The sequence below is a fragment of the Rana temporaria genome, chromosome 4 (assembly GCF_905171775.1).
Source record: "Rana temporaria chromosome 4, aRanTem1.1, whole genome shotgun sequence".
In the NCBI taxonomy this organism is placed as follows: domain Eukaryota; kingdom Metazoa; phylum Chordata; class Amphibia; order Anura; family Ranidae; genus Rana; species Rana temporaria.
This window is the reverse complement of record NC_053492.1, coordinates 409,461,517-409,474,211: the sequence shown is the minus strand read 5'-3', so window position 1 is coordinate 409,474,211 and position 12,695 is coordinate 409,461,517. Positions and strand designations below refer to the sequence as shown.

The window sequence follows — 12,695 nt, the reverse complement described above, 5'->3', positions numbered from 1 at the left end:
GCATGATTGTGCAACTCTAAACAAGATTTAGAGAAATATAAAACATTCAATTAAATTTTTTGGTAGAAATTGAAAAAACAACCAAAGACAATGGTTACAATCAGCTGCAATGGTTTTATGGTATTTCAATTGGCCACAAGAAGATGGGTTAGAAATTGCCCCATTTGGAACCCAGCAGACAAATCCACTGACAATAAAACCTGGAAGCGGATTGGTCTCTATGCAGAGCTGCACCAGATTTTGCACTCTTCAGTTTTAGTAAATCAACTCCAATATGTCGAAATATAAGTAGACATCTCTCTCCCTTTGTTTTAACTTTCAAATGCAAGATTTTTTCTGCTATTCTCAGACAGGGTGGCTGTGTTCATTCTTCATGTCCCCTTGTGTATGTTAACATAGCTACCCTTTCCTGCTTGTGCGATGGGGCACACATCTATGTACAATCGCATTCAGCTCTATGAAAATTGTAGTACACATAGAGCACCGCTTGTTACCAGAAATTTTGTCATGGCTTGTCACCCAGGGCTCGCTGGGTGGTAGATATAGGAGACATTGATGGTGATCAGTGGGATATGGCTTTAGAATCGACTCCTGCTACCTTCCTATCGGTGTGCCACAAGCTTAGGCAGCTATTTAGTCTCCATAGAGCTTACCGTACACCCGCCAATGTGTTTGATTGAGGCAGGAGAGATACTCCTCTGTGTCCAAAATGTAATGTACGATAGAGGCAACTTTATACACATGATCTGGCAATACCCAAAGCTCACAAGGTACTGGACCGAAGTTCTAAAAACCATCTTTATGCTTGTCCATACATTATGATAACCATATTGTTATATTTGGCTAGGAAATTAATTTCAAGGTTTTGGATATCACCCACGATACCTACCAGAAAGAAATGAGTTGTGTATGTCAATTCTCTTCTGCTCAGGGAACAATTGGCTTAGCATCACTAAAGTACAATACGGAAATTCAATCTTATTTGGCAGAGCTGGCTGGATTCTCCCAGCCTCGCTCCGTCACAGCTAGTAATGGATAGACTCCTACAAATTTAAGTTGCTATGGCTTCACGGTTAAGGGGCCAGACGTGCTTTACCCACTTAAGATGTCAGCTACGTTAATATCGATCTGAGTTCATAGAATGTTAATCTATGAAAATCGGAAAGAAATAGCATTGTGCCTAGTTTATTGAGTTATGAACTCGGGTTGAATTGTTTTTGTTTACACTTGAATACCTTGAACATTCTTTGCGTAAGATTGATCACTGTTTTCGGCATGAATATTATGTATGCTTACTAATGATCACTATGCCTTTGTATTGTTTGAATGCTTTTTTAAATTAATTAAAAAAAAATCAAGGAAGATTAGAAGTACCAATGCAATCAAGCCATTTATAAACATAAAATGATGATTTACGCAGGAAATGATACCTATTCTTAAAACAAATATCTTACGTTATGGTAGAGGTTCAGGGAAAAAATGTATTATAAAAAGGGGCGCTACAGTTTATGAATACATAAATTTACATCTGCATAGAATTTGACATATTTTCTTCAGCTTGGGGGTGCTAAAATTATGATTCAGTTCATCTTCACACATTCTCCATTACAGAAGTTAAACAAGTTTTCTACAATCTATCTTTCTTTTTCTAGCTAAAATATCAATATTCCAGATTCAGGTGTTCATCCTCCTGCTCTCTTCAATGATGCACCTTATGATGATGTATCTTATGCTTAATATTTCTTTGCTTAGCAACAAAGTGAGCCTGGAAAAAAGTTCTATTGGCAGCTAAGAATGATGAGCAAGCTCAATATCATTTGGTCATACTTCACTAGCACTTAAATAGAACAATTCTAAAATAATGAGATGGAAATACAGTCATATAAAAAGTTAAAGATCCACTAATGGCTTGTAAATTCTACTTTGATAGAAGTCTGTCACTAAGTTGGAGAAGTTCCCAGGCTCATTGCACAGAACATGACACACTGCACTAGAATACACGTGCATGCTATCAGCTCTGTATAATGTTCTTCTACGATCAATCTACTGGTATTATTTGAATGCACTACATCCTTCCAGTGGATATCTCTTAGATTATTGCTTGAATGTGGTCTTTTGGGGCCAGGTCATATTATACCTACATTTTAAGCATTCTGCACATTTCAGAATGTCGATCAAATCCTCTTTAATATTTGTATTAAATATTCTTGGTTAGATTGCACAGCTTTCAAAAGGGACTTTTCATTGGGTATCTTGAACCCAGGACAAGTCATAATTAACAGAACCACCTCCCCCTTGCAAATTACAGTTTTCCAGCTATTGTCAACAAAAAATCTGTAAATACTGGTCTATGAACTATCTCAGTCCAGCTAAGTGGTTGTAAAGGCTCAAGGTTTTTTAACTTCATGCAATATATGCATGAAGGTTAAAAACCTTCTTTGTGCAACAGCCCCCCCAATACTTACCTGAGCAACTGGCTCCCATAACAGTCAATCACAGCCAGTGGGCCAATGAAGAGAGAGTGGGGGCAGGGCCAGGGCCGAGCTGCGCTCCGTGCAACTGCAACTGTGGGTGTATGTATATAATCTGCTGATGGTATCAAATCTGGACCACTGGAGGTGCTCACAGGGCTGGAGGAGAATTTCTGAAACTCTGTGGGTATAGGGCAGAAGTGATGTTAGCTTGGGGGGAGCTTCTACATCTCCTCCAGCCCATGGGATTCTGAAAGGAATCACACTACATTCCTGTTCAAATTCTTTACAGTGCTATTTGCGCCCATTCATTTTCTACTGACGCAAAATCGCACCGCAATTGGTTTCAGTATCTGGAGCATTTGGGCGAGGACTGATACTTGTGCAAATGCTTGGTATATCGGCACCGATACTGCTTTATACATATAGTATTTAACACACAGTTAACATACCTGTAGCAGTGTTCAGCATACATACAAGGCGGTCTAGGCTTCGAAGCTTGCTGTGCAGTCTGTGGTGATCTGCTATTTTGGCTTATGCCATTGTGCCCTGCTGGAGAATCTGAAGTTTGACATGGTTTAGTAGCAGAACTGCCAGCTGGGCTGCCACTTGATTCCAGTCTGGGTGATGGACAAGGAGAGTGGTCATGACTTTCAACCTCCATTTCGTCTTCATTTTCTATTACAGGCTCAACTGAGATTTCATGTTCTACACTTGCTGGGACAGCTTCAGTGGAAGTTCCAGGCAAATCCTTGCAAAATATAATAATAAGACTAGTATAAGGATGCAGTCTAAAAAGTGAAATATGCTAGCATTTTCAGGTCAGCCAAAACTGGTATTTTTAGTTTTAGGTTTTGATCGATATAGGACTACCATTTCGTATCAATAGGTTACTCTTATGATAAGACATCTCTGACTAAGTTTCCAGTTCACTTGCTTTGAAGTTTCTAGAGAGCCATTCTCCCTGTTGGAGAGACTTAAGCCTCGTACACACAACCGGTTTTCTCAGCAAGAAACCAGCAAGAAAACTGCTGGCAGAGCTTTTTGCAGAGAAAACCGTTCATGTGTATTGTTTCTTGTCGAGAAAACTTGCGAATCTTGACGAGAAAAAAAAGAGAACCTGCTCTCTATTTTCTCGTCGGGAGTCTCAATTTTCTCGTTGTGATTCTCCTCGGGCTGGTTTACGACGAGAAAAACGTTTGTGTGCATGCTTTTCTGACTCTTAAAAAAACGTGCATGCTCAGAATTTAAGTATGAGACGAGAGCACTCCTTCTGGTAAAACTAGCGTTCGTAATGGAGATAGCACATTCGTCAGCATTCTGAACAGCAGAAAATGATCTGAAAGCACGAAGCCTGAAAAGCACAAAACGTTTAACTAACACGCAGTAACACGAGATTAGCAAAAAGGAGCCCAAGGGAGGGCGCCATTGGAATCGAACTTCCCCTTTATACTGGCGTCGTACGTGTTGTACGTCACCGCGCTTTAGACCAACGAGATTTTGGATTGACAGTGTGTATGCAAGGAAAGCTAGACAAGAATCCCGTCAAGCTTGACAATAATTCCGTCGAGAAAAACAATGTTTTTTTCCTGAGGAGATTCCCGATCGTGTGTACGAGGCTTCACATTTATGGAAGAAGACAATTCCTTTTCTGTTGCAAGAGGAATGAGCCCTCTTAGCAGCATGGAGAGGCAGAGCTATGAAGTTGAATCAAAGCAATGCATCAGTGGAGTCACCGAGATACAAGTCATCATGATTCAAATCTTAAGTGTACAACGATGCCTGAAATAGGAATTTCAGATGAGTGACATTTTGAAAGATACCTGCAGCTTTCTGGTTAGGCACAGCAGTGTTGATATATTCTGCTGGGCTAAACATTATCACAAGGGATGCAATTATTATAATCACAAGGGATGAAGGCACTGGAAACAGGATTTGGTACTGAAGGCAAAACAAACAATGATATATATGGTGCATCTGTTACTAGCATTAAAGCAGTCATTGGGTATTTTTCGGTGTACTAGTATATTTATTCAGACTTTCCATAAGTAACTAACAATGAGTGTGGAACTTCTGCTAACAGTTTTTAAGCAGTTATAGAAACATTTGTTTTTAATTTTAACCAAATGAATACAAGCGGACCATTATAAGCACCCCAGTTAGTGAATAGCTTGTCCCAGCCCTCTAAATTCCAATTCTGCTGCACAGTTAGGAGAAATCTGAAAAATACCAGCTGTAACACACAGGGGGAATCAGAAGAATCAAATAGTCATACACCAATATTTTTTTGTTTTTTGCTCAGCCTGAAAGCTCAAAAGTCCATGTAAACCCTTACATATACCCAGTGAAGTGAACAGCCTCAGATGATACACAGGGATGAAACAAATCCTCCTACATAAGTTTTACTTGTATATGTGCTGTCTTCAGCTTTCTAGACTGTTTAGAAAGTGCACATCGTGTTCGAATTTTCTCTTCCTGTTCCACCACTGGTTAATAAAACCCCAAATGCTGGTTAAAAAAACGCAGCATACTTGCCTGCACCAGATCGCATGGTACAGAAGTACAATGTGACTTGGTTGCAGTGCATTTACAAAAAGTAGTGCATTTACTACTTTTGGTCTGGTGCAGTGTGATTTGAGCTTATTCAAAATCAATGTGCTCAAATTGCAACACACTGAACTGCATGTGAATTGCACAGGAATGCACAGCGTGTTCCTGTGTGATTCCTAGTGTAAACTGCACCTTTGTGTCATAAATGTTAATGGTAAAAGAACAGGGGAACATTGTACCTTTTACATTTGGGCGGTTCTCAGTGAAGCCAACTGCAAGGCTTGGGTATTTTTATGTGAAGGCAGGAGGATGGTCCCTAGTGTTGTGTAAGCTCCGACCCAGTGCTGGGATGTAACTTACATAGGGATTTTGCAGGGGGCTCAATCAGGTGAATAGGGTGGCAGGGAAGCCTAGAGAAAGTATGTGTCCCTTGCGCTTTCAAAACAAAACCAAAGAAGGTTCCCAGCTCAACTCACCAGCCAGTCTGCAAACAACCACATTATTTTGTCTAATGCCCTGTACACACGATCGGTTCATCCGATGAAAACGGTCTGATGGATTTTTTCATCAGATATCCGATGAAGCTGACTTTTATCAGTCTTGCCTACACACCATCAGTTAAAAAACGATCGTAATCAAGTGTTCAAACTCATCTCCTCCATTACAGGAATACTTATACCCCCTAGCCCAACACTAGTTATCCTACATAGAGGACTTGAAATCTTTCCACACAACATGAGACAAGTGGTGTCTCACATCCTACTAGCAGCTAGGTCTCTGATTCTACAAAACTGGAAAAACTCCACTACACTCAACATTACTGACCTAACCAGAAAAGTACAACACTACTACACGTTTGAACGGCTTCTAGCAATTAATGCACTAAAATGTAATACATTTGATGGATATTGGGAAATCTGGACAAGTAAATATAACATTATGTAAACAATCACATGTATTAACTGGATAATTTACATATATGCTCTGGTCAATGCTTCCTTTATTGCTTACTGCTGTTGCCTTATCTTCTCTTTATTTTTGTGTGGCATCGTTCTTCTTTTTAATATTGTTGTACTCGAAAAATTTCAATAAAAACCTTTATATTGAGAAAAAACAAACCGATTGTGTCAGAACGAGGTGACGTAAAACACAATAAAGTGCTGAGAAAAATGAAGTTCAATGCTTCCGAGCATGCGTCTACTTGATTCTGAGCATGCGTGGATTTTTAACCGATGGACGTGCCCACTGACGATCGTTTTTTTCTATCGTTTTTTTAACCATCAGATAATTTTAAAACAAGTTCCTAGTTTTTTCACCCACGATTAAAAAAACGATGGGGCCCACATACGATCGGTTCGTCTAATGAAAACGGTCTATCAGGCCGTTTTCATCAGACGAACCGATCGTGTGTAGGCGGCATAACAGTTTGCATTAAAAACAGGTGTTTGGTTAGCACACATTTTCAAATACAGGCATAAGCTGCAGAGCTGCGCTAAGGCACTCCAGTATTATTTGCAATCCTAAATCTTGTAACTTTGTGCGAGCCTCTATAGTAAAAGCATGTGCAGTCTAATGAATAGATAGAAGGAAGGTGAGCCTGGAGGTAGCCCACACCTCCTTAAGGGCACAGGCGCACACTGGACACGCAGCATGTAGCACAATAGCAGCAAAGGTTTCCAGTGTGTCCCCTCACCAATATTATGTCAGTAACAAACAACTAGCCACTGCCCCCATCTATAACTGCCATTCACAGCAAGGACCACATGAAAGGGCACTGCATGCAAAGCAAAACCAAAGATAATTCCCAGCTAAACTCACCAGCCTGTCTACAACCACCCAAATTATCCTGTCTAGAAGTTTGCATCAAAAACAGGGGTTTAGTTAAATGGGTAATTAAAGCCATTTTTGTATGCAAACTGTTAGACAGGACAGGCTCCTTGCTGTGCAGGCCAGGTATAGGTGGGGGCAGTGGCCAATTGTTTGTTTCTTGTGCTTTGCCCTGAATAGGCAAAGTACAGGTTTGCTTTATAAAGGCTCTGATGACACTGCAGATTAAAGTGGATGTAAACCCAATTCATTAATTTTGAGCTGGGCACATATATCTGCAGTATTTTGTTATCTCTCTTCAAAGAGCTATGTCCCGTAGCTCTCTCCTGACCCATTCCTCTGTTATCAGCCTGATAACTCCTGACTAATTCTCAGACACAACAGATAAAAGCAGCCTGACATTTCTGTTGGGGGAGGTTGCTATAAATAGATTAGCAGGGAGCTGGCCCTGTTACAAAACACCTCTGAGAGTCTCTGCCTATGTGGAGAGGGGGTGAGTGCCTTTCCTCCAATCAGCAATGTTAGCTATCTCAGCTGTATGCCCAGACGTCACACACTGTGTTAAATAGGAAGACAAAATTTCCTAACATGATCTGAACTTTCTAAACAGTATATAAATGTGAAGACAGCAGATATACATGTAAAACCTATGTATGGAAGTTTGGTTCATCCCTGTGTATCATCTGAGGCTGTTCACTTCACTGGGCGTATGGAGGGTTTACATCCACTTTAAAGTTGGCTGCAGAGATTTTCATGCAGGTAGATTGGCTGCAGGAAAGGCAAACAGCAGAGCGGCTTCTTTATGCGCACAGTGTCACAGCATTTACGTAAAAAAGATGCAATAATTAAAGCTGGATACCTGTCACAACAACGACTACTTGCTACTGGGTAACAAACATAAATGCTTTAGACCAGGGTTAGCAAGCCGAGCCACCTAGATTCATCTCCCAAGAGTCAATGAAAGGACCTACAATCTAGAAACACTTTTATTTGTGGCTGAGATAATAGCTTTTTCTGTGCTTCCATATTTTTAGCTTCTAGTTTACATTCACAGTATGAAACCTAGCTGGATGTAAAGCCACATGTATGAGATCTGCCACAGGAAGAATGTCAAACAGAAAAAGAAAACTAAAAGGCAGTATGCAGAATGGGCAGGAATGTGGTTCAAGGAAACCAGACAATTATTTATATAAAAGAACATAAAATCAATTTCTCACCAGGCATGAGGGCAATGGGTAATGTAATTCAAAGTAAAGGTCGAAATCACAGAGGAATCTATTATATACACATTTGCATTTACTCAATGCTCCTTTCTGTAAAACATCAATAAGGTGTTGGTGGTTAACCCCTTCATGATGGAGGGTAAAACAAATATTCAAGTGGTTCTAAAGTCCTGAAGGCTAAGGTCACCTTTATTCACTTTTCTTTTTCTTCTAAATTCCAGCCCCCCTATGTACCAATATAGAATTCATGTACTTGTTTTGCAAAAATATCAAAGCTTTCCCCAAAATTGACACACTTTCCTTACTGTCCTCCATCCAGGTTTCCAAACGTATCTATTGCTTCTGTCTTACTTCCTGATCAGACTGTAGGTCATAACACAGGAAGGAGTTGACCAGCTGACCTCATTAGCATACACCCTGCATCATCGACCCGCCTACCTACCCCCATTACCAGGTGCACATTTTTTAAATGAAATGCAATCAATCAGTGAACACCCTTCTCACTGGCCATCTTTATACAAGTACATAGAAGGGAGTGGACAGAAACACTCGGCTGTCAAGCCCCGTTCACATCTCTGCGCAACGGGAACTCGCATTCCCACATGCGTTTCTTTAGTTTTTTTGGCGAGTGAAGGAGGCGTTTTGGAGCATTTTTACTCATCACACATAGAGCAGCCCATCCACCTGTATGGACTGCCCTAAACACAGCAATCGCCCCAAAGAAGCTTCAGAACTTTTTTTTAGAGTGGAGCTTGGTGCATTTTTTACTGAGATTTCTGAAATGCAATGTGAATGGAGCCTCAGTGTTTTTGTGTTATCGCCCCATTCACATCTAGCATAGTGGGAGCGAACGTTTTGTGTCTCGTTTTTCCTGTGACACGCATGGGCAGCCTGTCAATTTCAATGGGCTGTGCTTTATGTGGCTTATGGGACATTTTGGCGTTTAGTGGGTTGCGTGGTTTTTACTGCGCGTTTTGCAGCATTTGCCACTTGTTTTTTCACATAGCAAAATGTGTGTTTGCTTCTGTGTTTGGTGTACCATTAATAATTAATGGCATTGAAAGCGCAACTAGTTTTGGTATAAAGGTGGCTATACACTTTTATATTTACCAAATTTATATAATAGGATAAAACACCTTTCTTGCCAATCACTCTATATCCAATCAGGCAGGCCCTTGCACTACATAATTGATGGCAGATCTAAAGGAGATTGTACAATCAGATTGTATAGTGTATGGCCATCTTTATACACCTACAATTACTAGTTGTCCTCTCAGTGACATTAATTGTTAATTGCACTCCAAATACAGAAGAAAACACACATTTTGCCAGGTGAAAAAACAAGTGGCAAATGCTTCAAACGCACAGGAAAAAACACGCAACCCACAAAACGCCAAAATGTCCCATTAACCACATGTGTGTAACTGAAATCAGCAGGTTGCCCTATGCGTGTCACAGGAAAAACGAACTATAAAATGTGCACTCCCACTATGCTAGATGTGAATTGGGCCTGAAAGTGAACAATGAGGCTCCATTTACATCTGTGCGTTTCCTTGCATTTCAGAAACACGCGGCACCAAAAATCGCACCAAGCTCCGCTCTAAAAAAAGTTCTGAAGCTTCTTTGGGGTGATTACTTTGTGTAGGGCAGTCCGTTTAGGTGGATTGGCTGCCCTATGTGTGACGAGTGCAAATGCTCCAAAACGCCTCCCCCCCTCGCTAAAAAAAAAAAAACACATGTGGGAATGCGAGTTCCTGCTATGCAGAGATGTGAACGGAGCTTGACAGCTGAGTGTTTCTGTCCACTCCCCCCTATGTACTTGTATAAGGATGTGCATGAGAGCAGTGGCTCCCGCCACTGTCTCCCTCCTCATTAGGCATATTGAGAGGCTAACGCTGCAGTCAAGTGCTGTGACACGGGAGCGAGGGGCGGGGCCAAGTCCTGCTGTCTGTGTCAATAGAAACAGCAGCAGGGCTCTAGAGCGCACAGTTGCCCCCCATTGGAAATTAGCTTTCTGTAGGGGCACCCACCGAAGAGGAGGGGCCCGGAGCACCGTCGGGGGGAACTCAGAAAAAGAGGATCGGGGTTGCTCTTTGCAAAAGCATTGCACAGAGCAGATAAGTATAGACATATTGGTTATTTTAATTTAAAAACCTATATAATTTTAATACCTGAAGCCAGTTTTGCAACTTTAACAAGTTAAACTGTATATATAATTGCAACTACTTGGTGTATCCAGTTGAATTATACCTTATTTTTATCAGTTCAAATTGGACTTTCATTTAGTAGTAAATGGTAATGGCTAACCCCTTGGTTTTGAATAAATCCAAGAAAAACTTAGCTGTAAATTTCTTGCTAGTATCATAACCTACCACTAAAGAACAACCAAATGCAAATTCTCCTACTTTTTACGATATCACGCATGTCTGTTATTTGCACCCATAATAGGCATTTCACTTTATTTTGTATCCCACAGAAATCAAATACATTTTTTTTTTTTACAATCTTCTCCTCTAGTAAGCAGAAAAACATATGTTGTATCTTTTTGTATCTTTTGTTGTATGTTGTATCTTTTTGTATCTTTTGTTGTATGTTGTATCTTTTTCCTCATTTGAGAGGAGAAACAACACAAGAGTGAGCTATATAGTGACTGATCCCTGTGATAGTTATTAATAGGCTATTACAACGATCATGTGATTGGGAACCAGTCCTCCCAGTTGCCGATCGTTAATAAAGAACCCGGAGCTGTTGGTGACCGCATGGTCACTGTGCTGGGCGCGGACTCCCAGAACAAACACAGAAGCGCATATATGTGGTCCCACAGAATAAATCCCACTTCTGTGAGGCCACATAGCTTGTATATGCGAACACTCAGTGGGAAGGGGTTGAAGTGAAACTCCACATAAAAACAAAAAAAAACAATCCTGTGCAGTGGTTTACAATGCATGGATATAATGTATATCTAAAACAAAAAGAACAAATATATTACACCTTATTAGTCCTTAGATGTGGTGACTGCATTTGTGTTTTTTTTTTTTATCTTTATTTCCTTTTTCACCTAGTGATCCTGCCACACTTTCTGTCCTAGAGTAATGTGTAAAGCCAGTTTTATTTAGTAAGGATAACACGATTTACTGCCTTTTTTTACAGGTTGCAAGGATAAGTGTAAATGTGTGATTCACAGTACCATTACTGTTATCCTTCATTAAGAATTAATGGCCATTTCTGTAAGCTCTGACCCTCTGACCTTACCATATGTGTCATCCCAATCCTGTTTTCAACAATGTTCTGTAAAAACTGATTTTAACTAGTCAACCTGTAATAAGATAGGTATATACAGTACATTGGTGTAAAACAAAAACTATGCTTCGGAGCATGCATCGACTTGATTCTGAGCATGCGTGGATTTTTGACCAATGGATTTCCCCACAGACGATCGTTTTTTTAACCATCAGAAATTTTTAAAAAAGTTTCTATTTTATTTTCACCGATGGGAAAAAAAACGATGGGGCCCACACGCGATCGGTTTGTCCGATAAAAACGGTCCATTGGACCGTTTTCATAAGACGTACCGATCGTGTATACAGGGCATTACAGGCTCCCCTGGACACGATGCTACTTTATCATCTGTAATACAGCTTTAAACCAAGCTAAGTAAATTCCTACTATTATTATACTACTTTTGAGCTGTTTGAATTATTGTGCCACGTCCACATATTTGAGAGATCAAAGGGTAAAAAACAAAAACAAAAAAAACACATGTTTTTTTGCAGGTAAAAAAATGTGCATTTATTTAAATTATTTTTAATGGGGACGTTTAAAGCATTGTACCCACGATCAGCAGATTAGGGTGCAATCTCAAGCTCCTGCAGACTGTCAGTGTAAGGCCCTGTACACACGATCAGTCCATCCGATGAGAACGGTCCGAAGGACCGTTCCCATCGGTTAACCTATGAAGCTGACTGATGGTCTGATGTGCCTACACACCATCAGTTAAAAAAACGATCGAGTCCAACGTGGTGACGTAAAACACAACGTTGTGCAAAGAAAAATGAAGTTCAATGCTTCCAAGCATGCGTCGACTTGATTCTGAGCATGTGCAGGTTTTTAACCGATGCTTTTGCGTACTAACCATCGGTTTTGACCTATCGGTTAGGCGTCCATCGGTTCAATTTTAAAGCAAGTTCTAAAATTTTGGACCGAAGGATAACTGACCGAAGGGGCCCACACACGATCGGTTTAGACCGATGAAACAGACCTCCGTCCATTTTCATCGGTTTTGACCGACCGTGTGCACGAGGCCTAAGTGCCTGCCCGAATGACAGGAAGCCTCAATGAATTACCTAGAGTGCTCTTCAGTGCCCTGGTAGTTCACTGAGAACTACAAGCCATCAGCCACAATGGCTTCCGATAGTTGTAGTTCCCTCCAATACAGAACTTTTTGTAAAGTTGTGACAGCAGGTGTGGGAAGAACATCCGCGGCCCACTGTCAAAACGATGGGGGGAGGGAGTGGGGGCAATGGCGTGCTGGGACTTCTGCATTAGTAACATGTTAGGAAAGGTGAACCTATTCTTTAAACATAAGAACCTGGAAGTCATAAAGTTTAACACTTTCATATGGCAT

At 40.6% G+C, this 12,695-nt stretch overlaps 1 protein-coding gene across 1 annotated transcript in view; it reads right to left on the bottom strand.

The window, feature by feature from the left end:
• APLF (aprataxin and PNKP like factor) overlaps positions 1-12,695 on the bottom strand; it is a gene marked incomplete at its 3' end in the record, with an annotated part of 257,052 nt that overhangs the window by 64,092 nt on the left and 180,265 nt on the right. The window contains 1 exon segment of the mRNA XM_040351267.1: positions 2,924-3,222. Within this exon segment, the coding sequence (XP_040207201.1) occupies positions 2,924-3,222 (299 nt within the window).